This window comes from Gekko japonicus, unplaced genomic scaffold (assembly GCF_001447785.1).
Source record: "Gekko japonicus isolate JY-2015 unplaced genomic scaffold, Gekko_japonicus_V1.1 scaffold431, whole genome shotgun sequence".
In the NCBI taxonomy this organism is placed as follows: domain Eukaryota; kingdom Metazoa; phylum Chordata; class Lepidosauria; order Squamata; family Gekkonidae; genus Gekko; species Gekko japonicus.
In genome coordinates this window covers 887,485-912,144 of record NW_015162492.1, presented here as the reverse complement: position 1 = coordinate 912,144, position 24,660 = coordinate 887,485, and the positions used below count along the sequence as shown (strand labels likewise).

The following is a 24,660-nucleotide window of genomic DNA, read 5'->3' as shown; positions in this document are numbered from 1 at the left end:
GCTGAGATTTCCAGAGGTATGATGTATAGGACTTTCCTACAGGGTTAAGCTTTATTACAATGCAATCTGCAGGGAAAAGAAGAATGGTACTTTTCTCCATCAAGAGTGACTCATACTCAATTTTCTACCTTATACTGCTTGCTCGTTTACTGCTTCTTCCTATCCCATTAACACACCTCTTGACAAGTACTGCCAAAGTTACTTCAGCCATGATGGAGAACACAGAACAACCATGGCTGTGAGAAAGGGACAAATACCCGAGTCAAGAAGTTTCCTGAAACAGAAGTAAACAGGCAGCTTACTTATTCTATAGAGTGGGACAGCACACCTGTTTTGCTAACCAACTTATGAAAATCAAGGCTTTTAAGAACATGTTTGTAGTCCATACGATTGCGTAGAAAAGGCTGGCCTGCAAGCAATGCTCCCTCTAAGCTGTGGAGTCTTGTGAGCAAAAGTTTTACTTTGTAAGCTACTGCCATTAAAGTTGTGTGCGAGCGATCTGACTACTGCATAAATTAGTTTACTCTGGAGCCATCCTTCCTGAACGAAGACAAAAATGTGTGAGCTGGAAGCTAAAAAACTTTGAGCTAGCTCACACTAACTCAGCTTAGAAGGAACACTGCCTGTAAGTAGGGAGACCAGAGCATTGGGGGGGGGGAGATAATGTGGAGACTCAAACAAGGGGCCACAGCTTAGCTTTCATCGGCCTCACTGAAGCAGAACTACACACTACACTCCACTGCAGGAATCAGAAAAGGATACTTCAAAAAACAGCAGAAAGATGCAGCAGATGCTACACACATTCTTTCCCCAAGGGGAGGCTCAACACACACACACACACACACACACACACACACACAAAGAAACCCAAGGCAAAATGTAGTTTGTCTGACTGGTGTTCATGCACGCTTCCTGTCTGGGTCAAGGGCAGGGGGAGAGTCTTTTCTATGTTCACCTTGCTTTTGACAAGAATGTCTCTATACGTTTTACAGTGAAATCAGATACATATTATATTCTGCTACTTTGCAAATTTCAGGAAATGATTTCATATTTCATATCCATTATTGATTATTATTAATATAATTGATATGTGATATAATCAAAAGGATTTTGATTACCTTCTGTTAAAAATATCTAAGTGCTGGAATTTTAAGTTACCTAGAGCAAAGGCTTTCAAAGCAGAAAGAGAAGTACAGGCATTTAATGGGATCAGTTTTAATTCTTGCTGTAAGCCACCTTAATGATTCTTGGAGTGGAAAGGTGGGCTGGAAGATGATCAATAGTCAATCACACATGGCAGGTGGCTTTTAAATGTGACAAAACCTGTAGCAGGACTTATAATAAGTTGGAAAAGTAGCAGTGAGATCCACAGAACAACATGGTGGGAGTCAAGGAAGCCAAAAGAATGCCGCTAAGGCAAAAGGTAGCAAAGCTGAAGCACTGAAGTTGGGATACCAGTGACATTTTCCAGCATGCCACTGTGCAGCTGGCAGCCCACCCTTATTGCATCACCAAGTCACTTGATAGCAGGGACCAGGGCAAGGTCCTCTTGGCCCTCAGTTTGCAAGTCGCATGCCATTCCTGACGTGGCAATGCCTAGGCCTGTAGCCAGATCTCGATAAGAGCTGTTTTCCTAAGCACATTTTATATTTATATATATATTTAAATTCTTGTAACACACTTTAGGAGACAATCTGATTGAAAAATAAAGTAAAACAAGTCCACATTATCTGTCAACTGCAGCTCTCTAGAGAGCTATGACCCCCCCGGTAAAACTACATAGCCTGGTCATGTGTTCCAGCACCAAACATCTTGGAACACAAGCCTCAGAAGGAAGCATGAAGCAAATGTGACCTTTGCTACAGGGACAGCTTGAAGATCAAGTGCACAGGAGTCAGGATTATCATTACTGGCTTTGCTCTTGGGTAGAACTCTCCTTACAAAAAAAAAGACAGGTAGGAGACGAATTCCCAAATCTTACAGAAGTTGTTACGTTCCTTGACGTTTGCCTAATTTGTACACTATTCCAATAAATCAGTCCTTCAGTACACCAGACAACACCTGATCTGAAAGCCAAACACTAGATCTGAGACTCTCCTGCATTCTGACCAGAGCGCTTTTACTTGTTTCAGATCAAGCCACAACACGATGTCCCAAGGACTCTGGAAATGCTGCATCATAGATCTCTTCTTTTTGCTTCCACAGCCATCAAGTAGCATGAGTCACAGACCCAGGGGAGACAGCCAGGTGTTCTGCTGCCCTTATATGAACAGACTAGGTCTGTCCTACTTTTCTTCTTGCCAATTCCTCCATTAAAAGTGTTACAATTTTTTAAAAAATTATACTGTGATTCAATTCAAAATTTCAACACCATGCACTCAACAGCACTAGGCAGCCTATGTGCATAAAAGGTTTCCGCACATCAGTACACACAGCTTCCCAGCTGTGACGCAAAGATGCTAAACATAAGCATTAAGGTCCAGAAGAGATGATGTAATACAGGTAACAAAAAGTGCAATGGCACATGCAGGAGTCCTCGTGCTACTGCAGGATGTGCCTCTACAGCCAACATCCAGAGCACGAGGCAACAAGGATCCAATTGCCCAATGGACACTACCTTGTTTAGAATCAAGTAAACGGTCTCCCCAAAACATTTTCCAAATCTTGGCATTTCAAGCATACTGAAACAGCAAGCATTCCACGGGGAAGCATAATGACTACAATATCTTAACCATGTAGGCTCCCTAGAGATCAATGTATTTTTCCTGTGCTAGAATAAAAAATAAATAAAATAAGGCTGCTTTATAAATGTCAGGATGAATTATTAGTGGTTTTGATTTTGATGCACAGACTTAACCATGATTTACTGTTTGAATTTTAGAAAAGCCCCAGGTTCTACAGTTGGCATGACCTGCAATTTACTTTATAGTTGGGTTGGAAAGTATGAATTTGGGATCTTTGCTGCGTGTAGAGAGAATTTATAAGGCTTGGTCCTGTGAAAAGATGGCTGAAGTGCTATGACATCTAATGACCAAGTGAACCTATTTTCCTGGTTTCCTCTAAAATATAAGGCTGAGTACTGAAAGGTTAAGCATCTTTGAAACGACAGTCCTCATTCTAGCTTTAGGGCCAAACTTCACATTACATTTTCCACATTACAAGTTTCACAGGTAAAATGGTGGGCCTGAGCCAGGAATGCATCCTCGAGGAAACAGCTGTCCCAAGATATCAGACTGTACAATCTGCAACAACCTTAGCTGTGTTTGTTGCTCCAACAGTTTAATGATTTCAGACTGAAAGACATTTGGCAATTTGATCCCTTCCCATGGAATTAAATTAAGAATGGGGACATTTCCATAGCAATAATCAGTATTGTCATGGCATGACAATTTGCAGTTTTACATATGAGCACTCATGAGTTCTGTTAGACCTAATTTTCTCCCCTTCCATTCAACTGGAGCACAATGAATTATATTGTTTCCCTTGCATGGCTTCTACCACTATGTACATCCCTCAGCCAGTTCCAAATAGGAAAGAACAGGCTTCCTGTTTTTGGTAAATACCTTCAATTTTATATAGTGAGAGACATCTAGGAGAATCTGCATGATTTGGAAAGCTACTGACCTATCTGATTCAAAATGCAGCATTCTTAAGCATCAGATCCTATGACTTCACACTTGATTCCCAGTGGCAGAAAAGGTAGCCTTAGAAATATCCTGCATTTCCCTATCTTTCACCTTAGTGGCTGTAAGGGTGCCAAGGATAGCCCTGATATTCTTTACCTGAAAATGCTGGTAGCCATACAAAATGCTAGTAGCCAAATAGATGAACACTGCTCAGTCAAAGCATTTGTTCTGTTTCCCATATTGCAAATATTGCCAGGGTGGGCACTTGAGATTTCTGATGGAGAACTAGAACATACGGGTAAAGAATCCTGGCACAGCCAACTTCACGGTGCTGCTGTGAGGTATACTTTTTTCCCCTATAGAAATAATTCTGCTTGAAAAAATGAAACTGTAAAACAAATGGGCAAGAGAACACACTATGTTATATTTATAGCACTGTCAGCCTGAAGTTGATCCTGCAAAGTAAACACCGTTATTTCCATCTCAGCTGAGGACAGTGGACTTGCAAAATCAGCAAGTTGTAAGTGCACAATGACTACATATGGCAGCAATGATCACATGTTGTCCTAGACCTTCTGGAGGAACATACACCTGGGGCTCCACCTATGCCATATTTCTGGTAGGACACAAGAAAGATGCCAGAGTAAACTAGGTGGGGACAAATTCTTCATAGGAATATCAGTTTTCATATTTTTAAAAAGCAAGTTTCTACTTTGTCTGGTTGTGATGACATATTTGAAAGTGGGGAGAAGCAATGGCTGCATGAGTCTCAGATGTCAGAGAGGTGAATGAATAAGATCCAGTGATCACCAGTGAGACAGAGCTTCAATATCTTTGCTTCTCCCATAACTGGCAAAAATAAAATGATGTAAAACAGCTCCAAAACTGAAGGAAAATATATGAAAAATCTCAACTTACCTAACTTCTAAAACCTTTGGTCTTCATATACAACTTGCGTATGCTGACTATATGGTATTAAATGACCATCCAATGCAGCCTGCATTAATAGATAAATTGGTTGTAAATTCCCCAGGCATTCTGCATATGGGTGCTATGCTTGAGATCACTGTTTACCCCCAAGGAAGTTATGTAACAGCAAGAAATCCAGTGTGCATAATTTTAGTTGCCATGTCAACCCACTTTTGCTATGACTTTAAGTGGCAAAGAATAGTTTGAATCCGCAGAAATACCTTCTTGCATTTGAGAAAGCAGCAATAAGATGCATCTGAATTTGCATTTCACTAACCCATGAACTCAGAGTCGGGTTGCTTGGGAATGCAGCCCAAAGTGGCTGGTAAACTCCATCTGAGGCTAAATACGAGACCGATAGTCGACAAGTACCATAAGGGAAAGTTGAAAAGACCTTTGAAGAGAGAGTTCAAGAGGGCGTGAAACTGTTAAGAGGTAAACGAGTGGGGTCCGCACTCTGCCCGGAGCTGCGTTGGCTCAAGTGGTTAAGATGCTGAACTGCAGGCTGTGGAAGGTCGGTAGTTCAGCAGTTCGAGACCTGAGTGTGTCGCATGACGGAGTGAGCTCCCGTCTCTAGTTCCAGCTCCTGCCAACCTAGCAGTTCAAAATCAAGAAATTGCAAGTAGATAAATAGGTACCACTTCGGTGGGAAGGTAACAGCGTTCCGTGCCACATGACCACGGAAATGTCTTTGGACAGCGCTGGCTCTTTGGGTTTGAAACAGAGATGAGCTCCGCAACCCTAGAGTTGGATTCGACTGGCTTTCGAGCAAGGGAACCTTTACCTAACCCATAAACACTAAGTGTCCAATCAGCCACCCATAGCATTCTAGTGTTACAGAATGACACCCTGAATTCCAGTTCTGGGGATTGCTGCTTTCCAGAAATGATAGGAGGGAATAGTCAATGTCTACCGTAGTGATACTTCGTGTTTCAGGGGCAATATGTATGACAAGCTAGTTATGGCTCTTCTCGGCAGTGTTCCCCAAATACAGCACCCGCCCCAAGGTTCAAGAAAGCAAGCAACGCCCTTGCCTGGAAGGGTTTGTGGTTAGTAAATGGTATCCACTTTGAAATAGCCGCCCCCCAAGAAAGCAGTAAGTTGCAAGTCTCTCTGAGGTGCAGGCTTCATGTAAGGGATGAAAGCAAATGTGACTTTTTCAGTTGATGTTGATTGTGAATGTGTCTTTCTGCAAGCTGTAGAGTGACTATCACTGGTCTAAGTATTGCACACTGAAATTCCTTTGGTGCTTTGACAACAACAGGGTTCTCTAGTAAACTTGAAATATAGATTATCTTTGTATCTACCTAAAAGTTTACATTCCATCTACGAAAATTTAAAGACATATTTTCCTTAAGTAATGTTCAAGGAAGAGAATATTAAAAAAAAAAAAGACTTCAATATGAACTACCTCAAATGCTATAAAGGCTGCCTAGATTCCCTGTCCCGCCCTTCCCCTCCCCCCTCAAAAACCCAATTCACTATTGGGAAGCAAACAAGCCTTATTTTCCCACACTGCCCCCCATCGCAGGATTCCATTCAAACGTTTTGTCCACTGTGGAGTCATAACCCAGCTAATAAGCTAATGGAGCTTCTTACAGTGCCAGCACCACCCATAAAACATCTGTCAAATAAAATTACCATAGGTTTCATCCTGATTATAAGAAGGCTGAGGGATTCATAGGGGCCCATAAACTTTGCTAGTCAGAGAGATTGCAAGCAAGCCATTTCTTAAGAATATCCTATGGGAGTAAGCAGGGGACTGTTGCTAGGTGGAGCATTAAGCTTTTCATCACAAGACACTTAATATTTTTGTGAACCCCAGCCTATGAACTAAGCCTCCCTGTGACAGCCCAATCCAAATGTCCGACAAGGTCCCCATCCCGTGAAGTTAAAAAACAGGAAATCCTGAATTGTGCTTATGGCAGAACACCTGCCCCCCCACACACATCCATTTACCCCAGAGAAATCTGAGAACTATCCAGTGAACATGTACAGAGATCCCCAAAGAGATGCATTAGGACTGCTGCACATTTGTGATGAGCACAAACTTGGCTTATTCTTCATCCCACACACACATACACACCCTTTTATCTCCCAGTAAACAAGATTCTAAATCAGGAGCACACATTGTTTAGATTTGTGAAGGTGCCCACAACTGGACATCACAAGCTGGAAAGAGCACTCATATAAAAGTCTTCAATCACAGCTCTGTGTGTAAAGGGAAGGAGAGAGGGAACACACAAACCAGGCTCTTGCTTATCTCAAATAGACTCCTATTTGTTTGTGAAATCTAAATGCAGGCACAAAGTGATACTGAACAACAATTAGCTTCTGTTGTTTACCTTTCATCTCAGTAAGAACTCAAGAAATCCCAGGCACCAGGTCACTATGGTGCCCAGTAATTTTACTGTGGCTCCTAGAAGTTTGAGCAATGACATTATTGCAGCATGTCTCTGCAATTCCAGTGGAAGTACAGGTTACCACTTCACATCAGAATGTGGTTCTGCATGGCATAAAGTTAATGTTACCTTTTCTTTATATATAAATTTAACTGTACACCATTCAATGGTGGTAGATGAATTAATTTCTTAACTAGGTGCTTTTCTTAATATCAGGAAACTGTGAAGACATTAGGATTAGGTTGTGTGGTAGCAATACTTAGAAAATATAGAAACAAGGCTGAAAAATGAGCCTGGCTCCAAAATTTGTGGTCTGGCTCTGAAAGCCAAAGAAAATTTGTCAAGCCTTAATCTAAATAATGTATCTTCATAAATATTCTGCAACTAAAACATAGTTATACATCCTTTCTATAGTACTTTCTCTGTACAAAATTTTTATCATTTCTCTCATTTATCACAGGAATTCTATGGGACAGTTCTGATTAAGAGGTAGTGGCTTGTTCAAAGGTCTACAACCAACACTCTGGGTTATATGAATCACATCTCTTGCCCACCCTGCAGATGTGATTGTTTATTCTTTTAATATAAGAATCTACAAAATAAAGCTTTCACTGTATTTTATTGTGATCATCTTAGACAACAGTGTTAGACTAAGAACACAAAGCACAAATATAATGTACAAAACATATGCTGACCCCGCCTGTGCCAGGATGATTCTTCTCCTCTATAGTTGACCTTGTCTTCCTCCTCCCCTGTTTTCCATATAAAGCCCTTTAAAGGGAAGATGCTTCTCCCAGGTTGGCTGGCTAGGTTGAACTACCACAGTTCTTTCCAGGTTCTAGTGCTCACCTACCCTTTTCCTGTCAACATCACAGACGGCCACATATTACAAAAGTAATTTCAGGGTTTGCTGTATTTCCGTGTAAAATATAATAAGCAAATATTGCACATACTAAAAGAATATGTATTAATTTTACTTGTCAGCATTTGGCAAACAAACTGCTGTAAGCATGTCATACCATATTCCTGATTTTTTTGCAAAAGCAAATATAGCAGCCTTTGATTTAACAGACTGCGTTGACCAGCCACAGCTGATGGAGGAGCCTTTCAGGGACTGCAGCTGGCTCAATAGATTTTCAAGATGAATTATACAGTTCTTCGCAAAAAGTCAGTGCATAGCTCCTTGGATTCTTATCCCAGATGCTGCCACAGCTCTACATCATGCTATTAATCCCACTGCCATTGAGCTTGCTTACAGTTTTCTTTCCCTTTTTGTTAATGGGCAAGGTTTATTGGTTTTTTAAAGAGTTATATAAAACAAAAAAGAAAGAGCAATACACTTCAAAAATATCCAGCCATTGTCTCGTTCATAACATCTTTAGATACATAATTCGCTTTTTTCCTTTGTTAATCTATAGTACACAACTAATATAATTGAGTCCCCTCCCCCTTTAATTTGTGGGGGCTTCGCAACAGGGCTCCGATGTCTCGCTTTAACTTAAACTCACTCATCCGTCTTCACCGATTCCAATCGGCACCTATACCGTTGTAAATGCCCCGTCTGAACGCACCCGTAGAGTGGCTCCTGGGGAAGCATGGAAGGAAACTACCCAGCTTAACTACTTAGATATTGCTATATAATGATCTTAAATATCTGGAAACCAGCCATTTACCTTTTCCATCATCGCCCTCAAACCACGTTTGCAGTCATATTTATACTGGTGACAAGATTAGCAATGTTCTCTCGCTCAGCATGGAAAGGCAGCTTAGAACTTGCTTACCTGGGGCAGTTCTGATTTCCAGTGCATTTCAAGTACTGACCAAGAACAATCTAAAGCATCAACATACACAGTGCGAAAGCTAACACTGTATTTTAGGAATCCTGCCTGAACTTTGTATAAAGCTCAAAAATTAAGGCTGAATTTGCTACATTTCTTTTGAATAGAACACTCCATGTAGGAGAAAACACATTTGACTTGTGAACCTACAGGTTTCAGTTCTAAAAGGAACGAAGTTGTGAACTCGCTGATATGGTGTTAAGGGGAAATTAACAGGAATATCTCTAATTAGAAACACCAGTCAGAAGCTCTAGGAGTTTTATGTGCTCATAAATTACAACAGGAGCAACAACTAGAGGTTATCCCTTAATCCACAGGAAAAAGGTCATATTTCAAGAGCACCATTGAAAGAACACTCTGAGGGTGTGTTGCATCTATAAACACCACTTTGGAAAGAAGGTTCACACAATTCCTATCTGGATTTAAGGTCTGCTGAAGCGAGGTGAGAAAGCGTTTTGCTGTTTCTTCTACATTATGGTCACACGAAGGCAAGAGATCAAACTCTGGTCCATTTATTGGGTTATTTAGACCATGGCTTTCTCCAGAAGCTCCTTTGAGGGTCCACAGTATTATACTCAAAATTTAGCAGAGGTTTCCTTGGCATTTGTAAAAAACTGATATAAAATGATCAGGTATATCACACACGGTGTTACATATGGAAACAAACTAGAAGAACCCCACATACCAAAATGTTTGCATTCTACAAGCAAATGAAGCACCATACAATGACTGAATATTCTGCACCTGCCTTAATGAGAAGCTAAATTACTGGAGTAATCACAAACTGCTCCATCCATTTAACAGCAGACCTGGGTCTCACATTACTGCATTGTATTCTGTTGAGCTCTGTCCTATGTCCAAAATGCACTCTGGAAACAGAATTGGAATTTTATTTAGATATCTATACCCAAAGCAGTTTACATCATCATCTTCCCCTCCTCCATTTTATCCTAACAACAACCCTAACAAGGTAGGTTAGACTGAGAGAATGTGACTGGTTCAAAGTTACCCAACAAGCTTCCATGGGGATGAGTTTCCCAGATCCTAGTCCAATACTTTGAAACTATCACACTGCCTGCTGAATCCTGCTTGCTAACAGGCACTGGAGTTATAACTCATGGTCTAGTCCTCTAGGACTGCTTAACTCCAGCAATGAAGAACAGTTCATTTCTCTTCCATAAGCAGAATTTGCTCATGGCTATGACCAATCCCACCCCCACCCCCAAATATGTAACCAGAGTTCTCTTCAAGCTATCATTTCCTCGAACTGTATGCAATTAATTTTAAACTACCAGAAGAATAAATGAATCATATTACTTCAAAACAAACCACCTAATAATCTCATAACCAAGTTATCTGGCCTGACCTGGATGGCACAGGCTAGTCAGATTTCACTGGATCTCAGACACTAAGCAGGGTCAGCCCTGGTTAGTACCAGACCGCTAAGGAAGTCCAGGGTTGCAACACAGGAAGGCAATGGTAGGCCACCTCTGAACGTCTCTTGCTTCGAAAACCGTATGGGGTTTCCCTATGTTGGCTGCTTCTTGACAGCAATTCCTACCACCAGCAATCCCACTGTTGTCTCACAGCTGGCTGTTCAAACATTTTCCTATGTTCTACTGAACTGAATCTACAAATTGCCTATAGCCGTATAATGACATGATGGGAAAAACAAGTATACAAATCTGTTCAATGTTGCAACAGGGAGGACTAATCAGGGAGACTGTAAGGACCTGAGAACCAAGTTATGTTATTCACCTCTGATGTTGTAAGTGAAAAAGCTATAGCTATTCTGGCCCTGTTGAGACAACCTGGTGGTACTCCTCTAGGACTGAATCAGTCAGCAGGCTTGCAGACTCTCTTAGAAGCTGGAAGGGGCCAGGAAAGTTTATAGGCTCATCTTGATTGTGGAATAAGATACAGCAGCAGTAGGAAACAAGCAGTACCAGACAGATAAAGGCAACAGCCAGCCAAGGCTGACAAAGAACCCCAACCATGACACACTTTGATAATTCCATCATATACTTTGGCTAAAGTCTAGTGTCATCCACTAATACACAATCATGTCTCGCATCAGGTTCAACTTGCCGTAAACTCAGCCTGCTGCTTCCAAGAAAAGATTCTTGCTACTCACATATAACTGCTTCCCTCATCTGTTGCCCTTGTGCTTCCAAGTTGATTATGAAATGCTTTGTTATAAAATAAACTGAAGATGCTAGCGCTGGCATTTAAAAGCCCCAACACAGCTTGAAGACAGGTTACATTTGTAAACAACCCCTTCATAAAGAAGAAGAGAAGAAGAGATTGGATTTATACCCTGCCCTTCACTACCTGAAGGAGTCTCAGAGTGCTTTACAATCTCCTTTCCCTTTCCCTCCCCACAACAGACACCCTGTAAGGTAGGTGGGGCGGAGAGAACTCTTTCAAGCATGGCTCACAAGGGAACAGCTCTGAAAGAACTTGTGACTGGCCCAAGCTGCATATGGAGGAGTGGGGAATCAAACCTGGTTCTCCCAGATTAGAGTCTATGCTCCTAACCACTACACTAAACTGGATCTCTACACCAAAAGCAAGGTCCCAGTATCTCTTTCCTTAATTCTAGACCTAGGATTGTACTTTGGATGCACAGGGAGAACTATGCAATTTATTAGAGCTAGTCTTACTTCTAACAACTAAGCCATGGGTTAGCACTTGGAGTAGGCAATTGCTAGACTACCAAACTCTACTCTGAACGGCATGCAACTGTATTTACCTTTAGGTTTCCCTGACACTGAAACCAAGGAATATCAAGATACACAGTATGCCCACATAAATTCCACTTGAAAGACTTCATGCCAAAAAAATTGACATTCAAAGTACTGCAGGACAAACACCCCCCAAAGAGTTATGACAGCATTGTTTCTACCTGGGCTCACTAATTCAACCAGTAATGCAGAGGATCCAAATACCTCATAATTTTGCTATCAAGAACAGACCATCCAACCATACTGATAGGTAAAAAGTCAGCTGACTCAACTGAAGGCAGAAGATACACACAGTTAACATAATCATAGAAGTACAACTAGTGCTACAAACAGCTTAGACAAACTTGGGTTATCAAAAGAACAAATCAATGCTTAAAACCAACACCTGCCTAAATAAACTAGTTTGAAATGCCTATCCCATGAGGATCATCATTTAATATAAGCCTGTCATTGAGCAATATGAAGTGTACTGTTCCTGACATGAACATAACCTGCAGTTGACCAGGTCAATAGAAAGCAAGTTGCTCTAGACTGTCTATTTGTTCAGAATTGCTGAGCCTGGGACTTTTGCAATTCTGATAAAAGGAAAAATAAGTTACACATTGTATTACCTACCCTATAACACGGTTGTTGTGCAATCTGGAAAGCTTATACGTGTGGCTGTGATCAATGCTCCAAGTTGTGGAGTCTTGTGAGCAAAAATTCTACTTTGGGAGCTATTGGCACTAAAGTTGTGAGAGGGCATTTTGGCTATTGCATAAATCAGTTTGCTCTGGAGCCATCCTTCCTAAGGTAAGAAAAAATGTGTGAGCCAGAGGCTAAAAAACTGTGAGCTAACTCACACTAACTCAGCTTAGAGGGAACACTGGCTGGGATAGACTCTGTAAGAAATGACCAATTGTATCTCATCTTCATAGAGATGTGGGGGTCTGTCTTGTCTTCCCCGCCCCAAGGAAGTCATGCTCTGTCGGGAAGAGGCAAATTTGGTCTGCCCAGAGAAAAACTCTAGTGGAGACAAGCCATAGGGAATCCCGCAGTTCCAAGTAGCTACTGTAACATTTTTGCACAGAAAGTTAGGTGACCAGACACAATGAGGTGGATTCAATCATCCTCCAAAGGAAGAGCCACTTAAGTTGGAGGAAGGCTCCTTAGATTGAAGAAAGACTTCAGACTCAAGAAAAGGGTAGGATCCACCCCAGTATATACACTATAAAGCAGGAACATATCTGCCAACTGATTAAAATTTGGGATGACCTGCTGTTTCCAGTTTGGTGTAGTGGTTAGGAGTGCGGACTCTAATCTGGGAGAACCAGGTTTGATTCCCTACTCCTCCACATGCAGCTGCTGGTGTGACTTTGGGTCAGTTACAAGTTTTTTTCAAAGCTGTTCTCTCACAAGCAGTTCTTGAAAGAGCTCTCTCAGCGCCATCTACCTCACAGGGTTCTGTTCTGTGGCCCTCAGTGAACCGTATCAGTGGGTTCAAGACCAACCCAAGATGTTCTTTTTCCCTGTTTACTTAAATTATGTTTGTATTTTGTAAGGTACTTTAGGTCCCTACTGGGGAGGAAAGCAGGGTAAAAATGTATATTTTTAACTTCATTTATGTCCCATCTTTCTTCCCTATGTGGACCCAAAACCGTTTTCATCACTTTCATTGTCACCCTTTTATCGTCACAAGAACCCCATGAAGATTGACTAAGAGTATGTGACTGGCCCAAGGTCAGCCAGCAAGCTTCCATGGCAGAGCAGAAATCTGAAACTAAATCCAACACTAACCACAACATCACACTGACTCTCCATGAAATGAAGATTCAAAAAATTCAATGTAATATTTAGGTATGATGCGGCTCCTCAGTTTCCTTAGATATACAATTATGAACATACTCCTCTAAAACTACAGGCACATCAAGCACCATGATTACCAATTTGAAAAAGTGTGCCTTGCACACGAAAAGCTCATACCTTGAATAAACCTTTGTTGGCCTTAAAAGTGCCACTGGACTCTAAATTTGTTCCAATGCACACTACTGTAGTCAAACCATGCATCCCTTCACCTGCCATCCACTTTGCCTTTATATTTTACCCAACTTCTGCACCAAAATAATGGACACCCAAAGCTACTTATAGAAATGAAAAACTACAATGTGTCTCAGTCCAAGTACAAGTGAAAAATGCCTGGATGCTGTCTTTTGTCTCTCTGGCATCACTTTACAGTTTTTCTGAAAAAAGTTTACTGCTCAACTTAACAGCACAGCTGTTTGTCACAAAGAAAATAGCTTTCCAGGTCCACATCATTAGGATTTCTTGTCATTCCCAACAGAGGTCTTTGTTTTACATAGAACAAGTTCAAGGTACAAATATGGAAACTTGATTCAACCCATGAGTACAGTATGCTTTGCCAATTATTTAGCTCCACCTCCAGGCCAAGAAGGCAGAATAGCGTTTAGGGAGAATGCTTAAATAGCCGTCTCTTCAACTGCATCCTGAAGCAGAATATCTCCTGCAGTTACATATGTGCAAGTTCCCAATTTGACTACAAATCAAGGTAAGTCATGACAGCTGGTGTGCAGTGATGTGGGCTTGCTGGGAAAATATTGATTAATTAGGGCATTGTAAAATGTTCCAAAGCATGACCTGATTTAGCATATTTATTTTTTACTGATCTTGTAAACTGCATTTTAAAGCAACCATGCTAATGTTACGTCCCAAGATGAATACTCACACTGAAATATGATTAGCACAACAGTAGTTGAGTACAGTTCAAATGTTATACTCAAATTTAAAGCTTTATGTGGAAGATATTTTTAATCAAAATATTTTAAGGACAATACAGCATGTACTTCCATTTCATTGTTTAGATTTAAGAAAAAAACTAAGGACACTGAAAATTGATGACATTAATTTTACTGCATCCAAAGAACTTAGCAAGATATGCCTTGAAGATAAGTGTCCACGTATTTCAACAGAATTTAACTCTCTTCCACAAAGTTCACTGCAATTTCACTTTTAATCTTCAGAGCATCACTTGTTCGTTCCTTATCACATTGAGGCAAACCTCATTCAGAACTACTTGAACACCACAAGTGTTTCCAAAAGTATGGTTTTATCAACCATTCTATGGGCAAGGGCAACTTATCACACTACTTATTGTACTTGTTTTGACTCTTCAGAAGCAAGAGATCTTGAGAAACAATCATTTGTCTGTTCTTTTTGCCTTGATTGAGCTGGAACCCTATTTCTACTCACAAGTGTCCTTTGCAAACACACAAGGTCCCCAGCTCAAGAGAGAGGAAGAAAGAGCCACTGCTCTGTGTTTTCTGAAACTAAAACAAACATTAAATCAGAATGGGCTTTGCTTTCACCTACAGTCAAAGATGGATTTTTAGCTTTGATTCCAATCTCACATGCACAACCATCAGGTAAATTTATAACTTTACATTTTCATTTAGATTAAGTGCATTTGTGGTTTTCCCACACCCACCCCGTATACAAATCAACAAAACATACATAAATTACCTAAATAGCACTAATTAGAGTTTCAAGACTATTGTATCAGCAATGGCATCCATTAATTTATGATTAATGTTATGAAAACATGGATCTTTAAAAATGGAAGGTTTCCCACAGAAACAAAGTACTGGAAAACATTTCCACCCTGCACCTAAGCAGTGCTCAAGGTTGCTATTTTTTAAAATGATGACACAGCAGCACGTGAAAGCAGAGAAGGTTGAGGTCTGCTGCGCTCAAGACTGGAGGAGTGAGAAAGAACAGCACACATATTCATGTGGCAAATGAGAAGAATTCTAAAAGGTGGGCTCTGCCACTTCTGTCAGATCAGGCGATGTTAGAGAGGTATTGCAAATAGAATCCAGAGAGGAAGACAAAGGTCAATAAGCCCTGTTATAAAAAAGGTACAACAATCAGGAACTGTGGTCCCCAGTGTTCTCACCCATGGGTAAAGACAAGGTATAGTAATTCCATAGTGTGGCCATACAACAAAAATAAACCAGAGTCCTGTGACATCTTCCTCATCTTACAAGTATATGCTGGAATAAAGTTGTGTTACTTTAAGGTGTCACAAGATTCCTGTTTACTTTCATCTAGGATCTTCCACCAGTTTAATACCTGATGCTGGAAGAGTAGGAAAAGAATTGGTCATCAGTTCCTCTTCCACTTTTAGACTCAAACTGCTTTTTAAAATTTATATCCTGCTTTTCTCCCTTGTGGAGATCCGAAGTGGCTTATCATACTGTTCTCTCTTCCCTGCCTCTATCCTCATGGCAACCACCCTGTCAAGTAAGTTAGGCTGAAAGACTGTAATGGGTCCAGAGTCACCCAGCAAGCATCCAAGGCAGAGCAGAAATTCTGCTCCATTTGTCCCAGATCTTAGTCTGGCACCATAACCACCACATCACTCCAGCTCTCACTGATCCAGTAAGTGACAAACAGCAGAGAAGAGCTATCTCTAATCATTACGTTCCCTCCCAGCACCCACTGGCAGGCTACAGGCTGCAGCAGACCCACCACTTTCACCTCCAACAGATTTTATTTCAGTAGGAGCCTCTGTGATGTAACAAGTAACCTAATTTGTTATCTCAAAGGGAAACGCTTGCCATATTCACACTCACATCCAGCTCTCTGCATGTGACATGACACTGTACTTCCCTCATTTTACATCTTCCATGACTAGAGAGTCTCACATACCAATTCTGAACTCATGCATTTGGAAGTCCCACTGGATTCAATGACATTTCTAGATGTGCTTAATCAATCTTACCTGATTTTCCCAGATTAAATTAGAATGGGAAGGAAAAATTTAAAACAGCAATCAAGTTATTTAATACTCCTTCCCCATATTTAACAAAGTCACTACACACTTTCCTGAGACTGAAGTCTAAAAATCATTTTTCTAGTTAACTATTACTAGTAGAGCACTCAAATCATTTTATGTATCACAGTAGAATAAGGCAAGCAGGGCAGCCTCAAAGTTTTGTAGGAATCAAATCTATTATGATTTTAACAGGCTACTGACAGTAGATGGAATTCTCTAAAGAACAGATGCAAAATACAGTCTGCGGAAAGGATATGGTGTGCTTTCCCATAAGCCATGTAAACAGACAATACCTGTAACAATCTTTAGTACAACCCCTGAGTGTATTAGATTTTTAAATCTAGATGTCAGAAAAACAGGAACAGTATTTCCAATTTTGATATAGCCTGAACGCTTACATTATAAGCTTTCCAGCCTAATCCTATGCATGTTTATTCTGAACTTAACTTCAACTGATTTCAGTGACTTACAGGCAGCCTTTGTTTTTCTGCACAAGGCTCGGCACACAAACATGCTCAACAGGATGAAATATCAATGGGTCAAAACATTCATTTTACACCCCAACCTAGCCGTTCAAAAGCAAGAAATTGCAAGTAGATAAATAGGTACCACTTCAGTGGGAAGGTAACAGCGTTCCGTGCACCTTGGTGTTTAGTCATGTCATGCCGGCTAGATGACCACGGAAACGTCTTCGGACAGCGCTGGCTCTTCGGCTTGAAACGGAGATGAGCACCGCAACCCTAGAGTCGGATTCGACTGGCTTTCAAGCAAGGGAACCTTTACTATACTTTCCCCTCAGTGACATGCTCATGCAAACAAGTCAGTGTATGGAACTACAAGCACATTAGAACCTCATGACAGAAATGTGTGGTGTTATGTATCTTTGTACTGGCTGCAGTGATGAGCATCTCCCTTCCCCATCCCAACACTTTACATAGTAGTTCGACACATAGAACTTGTTTCCATCTGTGTCTTACACAATCTAGATCAGAGCATTTAGAATTTGGCCAATATTCCTAAATGTGTCACTGTATTATTTACTTATGTTTATTAGCTGCTATGACCGAAAGTCTTAACCTCAATTATCAAACATAGATAATGTGTCACTGTATTCAAGAAAGTTTACAAAGAAAAACCTTAGCAAAATCAGTGAAGTTTTTACACTAGTCTATGGCCAACTTTTGAGAGCAGACTTGTGCTCCAGGTATGAATGCCTAACCATACCCATTTTGGGTTCATGCGGTGCACAAACAGTTCTGGGTCTCCCAAATGTAAAAAAACCCCACAGCACTACAGAAACAGGTGACAAAAAATAGCTTTGTCAAAGAAATGTTGACACTGACAGACATGTTTTCAGTTAAAGGTTACTATTAAAAGCAGTCAGTCTTTTCTTCTAATACAGGAAATTAAATTAACCTATATCCTTTTACTACCATGGCCAAAATAAGAGGCCTTTTAAAGCTGAGTGCTAGGTCTTCAATACAGCACTCACTATAGCAATAAACTCGACCTTCTGTATTGAATGAACTGTTATAGCATGAAAGTGTTGAACTATACTGAATATGGAATCAGTTAAGACTTGAGGAATTTTTTCTTCCCTTCTTATTACATGCCCTTTTAGCCCAATTTTTTCATAAGTCATTAATAACCCAACCAAGTCAAAGGAAGCTTAAAAATAGGACTTGGGTTTTTTAAGTGCAGACCAACAGGGTTCAGGCTGGCCTTTCGGAATCTGTGTCTAAGGTTCAATCCCACTGAAAACTGATGTTACAACTAAGTTGTAGGCCATTAAGGTGCCAAAAAGGCATTTAAAATACAATTAAATTGTGCAGGTCCCTTGATGCCAAGCTCCGAATTTCCAAATATCACAAATCACTAAGAATAGTACCCACGCAAAACATACCTCTGTGAACAGCTCTCTCGACAGTGTGCAAAGGAAGGGGCACCTTACCCACAGTAACTGCAAACTCCCACAACTCCTCAAAGAGCAGATCACGAACAAACACACAAGCCTATCCTGCCGACAAGGCTCCCCCCTACAACACCCCCTTCCTTTAGTTGCTACAGGTCACGTAACAGGCGCGCCCATGCAAATCCTCACCAGACCCCAGAGCCAAACCGACTGCCCTCCATCACCCTCTCGCCTCCGCTATTCCCCGGCTCCTTGCGGCAGGACGACAGGCACAGACTCCCACAGGTCTCCTTCAAGCACCTCCAGAGCAGAAAGCCTCCCGTGCTCTCCGGGCAGCACATCCCTCCTTCACCGGGCGGGCGCCGCCGTCCCTACCGTACCTGTAGTAGCTCAGCAGACCGTTGCTGAGCACGAACCATCGGCGCTGGTACCCCTTCAGATAGTTGGTCCACTTGAAGAGCCAGCCCTTGTAGGTGTCAGAACCGGGCCCGGCGACGGGCGGGGGGCCCTCGGAGCTCGCCGCGCTCAGGCTCATGGCGGCGCGGGAGGGCGGCGGCTGCTTGCAGGCCAGGCAGGGGACGGCGCTGAGCAAGGAGACCAGCCCGCGGGTGCTGCTGCACGACGCCGCAGCCGCCTTCCCCATAGGCGCCACTGCGCCCCCCCGATCCTCCCTCCAGCTTGCCTCACTCAGCTCTGCCGTCCTGCCCAGCCGCCGGGACTGAGGCGAAGGGGGCGTGGCTTCTCGCACGTGACGGTGCCCGGCACGCCCTTCTCGCCTCGGCACGTGACGCCCAGCTGGGAGGAAGGAGGAGACGGGAATGGCAGGACAACACGTCTCGCCTTCTCGCTTCCCCACTCCGGGGGCGAGGGGGGCGGAGCCTCCGGGTTCCTCGAGAATCCGCAGGCCCTCTGGCGGCGGAAAAGAGAACCCGGGCCCGGAGTGCTCTTGAAGCGAGGGATCCTGGGAAAGGGGCGGGGCTCGTGAGGGGGGGAAAGAGCGGGAAACTCTGTGTTGCTTTAATAGTGGGCTTTCCGAGTAGAGATGACGCGGTTGTTTATCTCAGGGCATGCGTGCCTGATAGTGTGGTGAAGGTCCCCTTTACTCTTCCTTGCCAAGGGCTCCAGTCGAGTCCAGTCGCACTTTAGAGGCCACCGGGGGGGGGGGGGGGGTGAGCTTCCGAGAGTCAAAGCTCTCTTGACTTGGAAAGGTAGATTCAGGTGAGGTAGCCGTGTTGGTCTGAAGCAATAGAACAAAGTTTGAGCCCAGTGGCACCTTTGAGAACAACAACAGTTTAATTCTGGGTATTAAACTTTGTTGATCTTGAAGGTGCCACTGGACTCAAACTTTGTTCTGTTGGTTTGGCAAGGGTAATCGAAGAGGAAAACCGTGCAGCTGAGGAGATTTGTTCCTCTCAGTTCTGGGTCACCCCAGTGCTAAGGAGTAAAAAGGATTTTCCCGTGGATCAGATGTGTGGTAAAATGTGAGGGTAACACATCGACAGTGGGGGTATGCCATGGCTGTAACTATGATTTTTCCCAGCCAAGGATGATGATGATTATTATAGGCTTTCTAAATTGGGGACAGTTTCCATTGAAAAAATAGGGTCTTATTTCTAGAACCTGAATATTTAAGCTGGTGATACTCCCCCCCCCCCCGGGTGGTACTGGAGTAGGGTTGCTAACTTCAGTTTGGAAAATTCCTGGAGATTTGAGGTTCATGCCTAGGGAGGGTGGAATTCAGGAAGTAAATTTTGCTGAAATAGGTCATTCTAGGACATATGCTTCACCTAGAATCTATACCATTGCTAGGGTTGCCAGCATGAGGCTGGATGCTCACATGGGTATTAGGGCCCTCGCCAGTGATGTAATAACATCACTGCTGATGTAATTTCCTTTGCAACCAGAAGTAATATCAGAATGTTGCTAGAGATGCTACGACATTTGTGCATAACTGGTTTAACCATAGAGTTTTGTCCAAATTCTAGAGCATCTTGCTCATTGATGTGCTGGCATTGCTTCCAGTCACATGGAAAGTGACATCAGCATGTCAAGGCATTGGGCTCCTTTTATTGTGTTTTATTTTTCTGACCCTAACAGGAACCTTGGAAGCATAACCATAGCTTGCAAAATTCCTGGATGTTAGGGAGCAGGCCCTGGGGAAGCTGGAGTTTGGGGAAGTGGAGTTTAGCTGGCATGTGATGTCTCTGTCGGACTTATTATTTTTCTCCTAGGTTTTATGGTGTACTATAGAGTCCACCTTCCAAAGCTGCCATTTGCTCTAGGAGAACTGTTTTCGAGAATTCCAGGCCCCATCTTGAGGTTTATAACCCCGTACTCCAGACGTGTCCGGGTTCAGTGAAGATTTTCCAAAATGCCATTACTTTTATCATGCTTAAGTGATAGGTGGGTAAGTCCTAACTTAGATATTATGATGAATTGTGGTTGCCAATCTCCAGGTGGGTCCTGGAGTTCTCTCAGAATTACAACTGATCTCCAAACTACAGAGATTAGTTCCCCTGCAGAAAATGGCAGCTTCAGAAGGCAGAGTGTGGTATACCAAAGATTCTACACACAGTCCCTTCACAAATTCTTTCCTGCAGAGGTACCATCCCAAATCTCCAGGAATTTCCCAGGCTAGTGTTGGCAACCATGTGTTTACTTAAAGAAGGGTGGTAATTATAAATAAGATAAAATGCCTGAACTTCAGTTTCTTATTTGGCACACATGTTTCTAATGCTGTAATCCAGACAAAATATGGAGGCTCTTGATCTTGGTAACAGGGCTGTAAATATTTATGCTAACATTAAAAGGAATTCACTGATGTTTTTCCCCTATTGCTTTGAAGCCCCTTCCAAAAATGACACTAGCTTGTTACTCTTTCTGAAAGATCACTGACCCTATTAATCCCCACTTACCATTTGGAAACAGTTTTTTCATGAATGACTACCTATCCCAGAGTGTCTTTCCATTTCTAGCCTTACCCCATAATCGCCTATCAAAATGGATGTGTGCTGCAGTTCAAAATTGATTGAATCTGAGTTGCAGTTATTGTATAATAACCATTTAGTATGGTCCATATGACCTACTGCAATGAAAATCCTGGCAGCAGCATTCTGTGCCAATTGAAGTTTCCAAAAACATTTCAAGGGCAGCCCAAGGAACAGTTGTAAAGCACCCATGTAACTTTATTGTCTGCATCCTGTGGTGCCCAGCAAGAATGTGAATTTGCTTCTGGCTAAAATGGTTCTCTGTATCCCCATTAGTGTTAACCTTTTCTCTAAATTCCATTGTGGGTTGATAGTGCTTCCAGCACTGGGGATTTTCCCCTCCTCCAAGTGTGTGCAATGTTAATCCCTGTCTAACAGGAGCTCAGGTAAAGATGCCAGCCTCCAGGTGGGACCTGGGGATCCTCCAAAATTACAGCTCATCTCCAGACTACAGAGATCAGTTTCCCTAGAGTAAATGGATGCTTTGGAGGGTGGACTCTATGGCATTGTACTCCACTGAGGTCCCTGTCCTCCCCAGGTTCCATCCTGGAATATCCAGGAGTTTTCCAACCTGAATCTGGCAACCATAGCACTCCATCTCCTGCTAGTAGCTGGGGGGACATGGCAACCCTAAACTCAGGTTGCCATCAAACCACAATTGTGTCATCCAGATGCTGCCAGATGAGTAAGCAGCCAAAAGTAGTTTCAGTATGGAGTTAGGATGAAGTTCAGGCCCCCAGGCCCAAGTGCTGCCTGTTTATTCACAAACTTCAAATGAACAAATGTATTAACTCACAGGTAGATTAAAATAATATACATACAATAAAATGTAAATGAGCCTTCTTGTGTTTTTAAGTCTTTGAATCAGCAAGGAAAAAAGGTAATACAGATAAATATACAACTGAATGCGCAATTAATGGCAAAGTCAGGTGAACTCAGAGTTGTCTCACAGTACAAGCCTAAACAGAGTTACATCCTTCTAAATCCATTAAAGTCAGTGGGCATATAAGTGTACAACTCTGTTTTTGATTGCACTATCTGTCCTTACCACCAAAGATGCAAACTCCACCCAGGAATGAAGGTTACACTATTTATATATTTTAACCTAGGTTTATGCCTGAGTTGGTTGTACTGTTGACAGTTAAGGTATATTCTGGGATCTGAGCGATATGCAGGTTACAGTCAGCTTTTCCCTGAGAATTCCTGGATGAATGGAGATGGTCCATTGTACTATTTCACACAAAACTCGCCATCCATTCCAGGTAAATCTGAAAGTATCAATATTCACAGATCCTCTGATTTAAAAAAAAAGAAAGACGTCTAAGCCCCTAGTTCTCAAGAAAAAACACTATTTTAAGTTTCACTCTTATTTGATCGTTCTCTCATCTCAGCCCCTCCGTTCAGACAGAACATAGCAGGCTGGCTACTTAAAGGCTGAGAACACAATCCATGTGATACCTTTATTAGGACCAGCCCAGTGACATGTACAAGTATGCAAGGTTAGCTTTTTGGATTTTAGTTTTGGACCAACACGGCTGTAAGCAATTTGGTTACTTAAAAGGGCTGCTTGTCTTACAATTAAATCATGATATTCCTACATGTTATAGTTTTATTTGGTTTCCAGATATTTCATAGTAATTATTGCGCTATTCTTTTGACAGACCAAATTATAACACAGAAAAAAATAAAGAATTACTTCATTTTCATGTATTTTTGATTTTGAATAGCAGACATCCAATGTCTATGAGAAAACATGCTTCTGAAACTAACATAATAACTCTTAGTGTTTATCTTATTTTAGTTTTTGTACAATACGAAGACTACGCTCTCAATATTTTCCAGAGATTTGTCATTATTATTATGCAATCAATGTAGTTTACGATTAGATTTTGATAGAGAGGGAGGCTCAGGATATAGAAAATGAATCACAGTGGATTTATTTTAAGTGATTTACTGTAATCCTAAACTCAGTGACACCCTTGTGACAGTGCAATCCTATTAGGCTTACTCAGAAGTAAGTCTCCAACTTATTCTGTGAGGCTTACCTCCAGCAAAGTGTGCACAAGATTACACTGAAACAGTTCAGAAGTTGAACAACAGATCTTAAGCAAACCTATACATTCTCAACGGCATTGAAGTCAGTGGACTTAGAAGAAGCAGAAGCAGCCCTAGGTTAACAGCCAGGCTATTCCCCTCCCCAATGATTTTGGTCCCAGAGAGGCCTCGGTTCCGTGAGAGGTCATTCTGGCTCCCCCAGCTCTCCTTCCCGGCTACTTAAAAGGTTATGGCGGCAGCTGCGACACCCGCGTGGGGGGAGGGGAGGGGCGAAACATTCCCTTGCCTCCCTGAGCCCCGGGATGGTGGCCTTGGACTCGTAGGGGCAAATTCCATCTCTCGCGTCTGATGTCCGAGCTTGGACATCAGACGCAAGAGGTCAATCTGGGTCCCCCAGCTCTCGGAAGGGGCTCTTTAAAAAGTTATGGTAACTTTTTTCCCCACCATAGAGAACAATGGAGGGGATAGGGGCAACCTCTTTGGGGTCCTGTACAATTGGACCCCCTAGTTCAATGTTCCTGAAACATGGAGGGTATCTTGGGGAGAGGCTCCAGCACCTACCCTGCGATTTTGGAGCCTCTCCCTCAAACCCCCCCCCTCCAGCCCCCAGAATATACCCTATGTTTTCGTCATTGACTTAAATGGCCCTTAGGATATAATGGGGCAGAACTGCGGGAAGCCGATTCAGATCAGAGAATCTGATTCGGCCCGCAGCCGCCTGAAAGGGGCCCGAATGGCCAATTTTCGGGGGTGCATTCGGATGCACATCCCTCCAGCAGCCGGCTCGCTAGGGCTCTCTGCAGCCGCGGGGATCCTGAGCAAGGGAAGGGAAGGTGGTTTAAACCGCCTCTCCTTCCATCCAGCAGTTAGCTTGCTCGGGCTCCCTGAGCAAACCAAGGGAAGGGAAGGTGGCAGAGCAGCCTCAGCTCCACAAGTAATGAGCACTCGAGCCCCGCCCCCAGCAGCCCTCAGGCCGGAGCACCTGGAGCAGTCTTGGGAGGCGGATTGGCAAAAAGCAAAACCAAAAGCGCAGGAAGTCGAGAGAACTCCAGGAATGGAGCCGGTTCCTCTTCCACAGCCCAAAATGCGACCCACGAACCCTGAGCTTGCTTTTTCTCATTTGTGAGTCTGGCCTCCGCACTCCTTTAACGTGGCAGCCCTGAAGCTTGTGGCGGCAGGAGTTTCTTTGCACGCAGCTTGTGCAGCTGGCTGAGTGCCTCTTCTGCTTGCCCACCTCTCGCCTCTGCACCTCATCTTCTGCCAGGCATGGAGGAGCCTAGCTCGATCAGGCTTCTT

The 24,660-nt window shown here is 42.6% G+C and overlaps 2 protein-coding genes across 3 annotated transcripts in view; one reads left to right on the top strand and one right to left on the bottom strand.

The window, feature by feature from the left end:
- Positions 1-19,049, bottom strand: part of OSBP2 (oxysterol binding protein 2) — a 162,412-nt gene extending 143,363 nt beyond the window's left edge. For both annotated transcript variants that reach the window (XM_015406049.1, XM_015406050.1), the window contains exon 1: positions 18,703-19,049. In XM_015406049.1, coding sequence (XP_015261535.1) covers positions 18,703-18,965 — 263 coding nt within the window. In that variant the 5' untranslated portion in view covers positions 18,966-19,049. The remainder of the gene's footprint in view (positions 1-18,702) is intronic.
- The window catches only part of LOC107105981 (fish-egg lectin-like), a 20,076-nt gene continuing 9,477 nt past the window's right edge, over positions 14,062-24,660 (top strand). The window contains exon 1 of the mRNA XM_015406052.1: positions 14,062-14,124. The gene's annotated coding sequence lies outside the window, so the exon portion shown is untranslated. The remainder of the gene's footprint in view (positions 14,125-24,660) is intronic.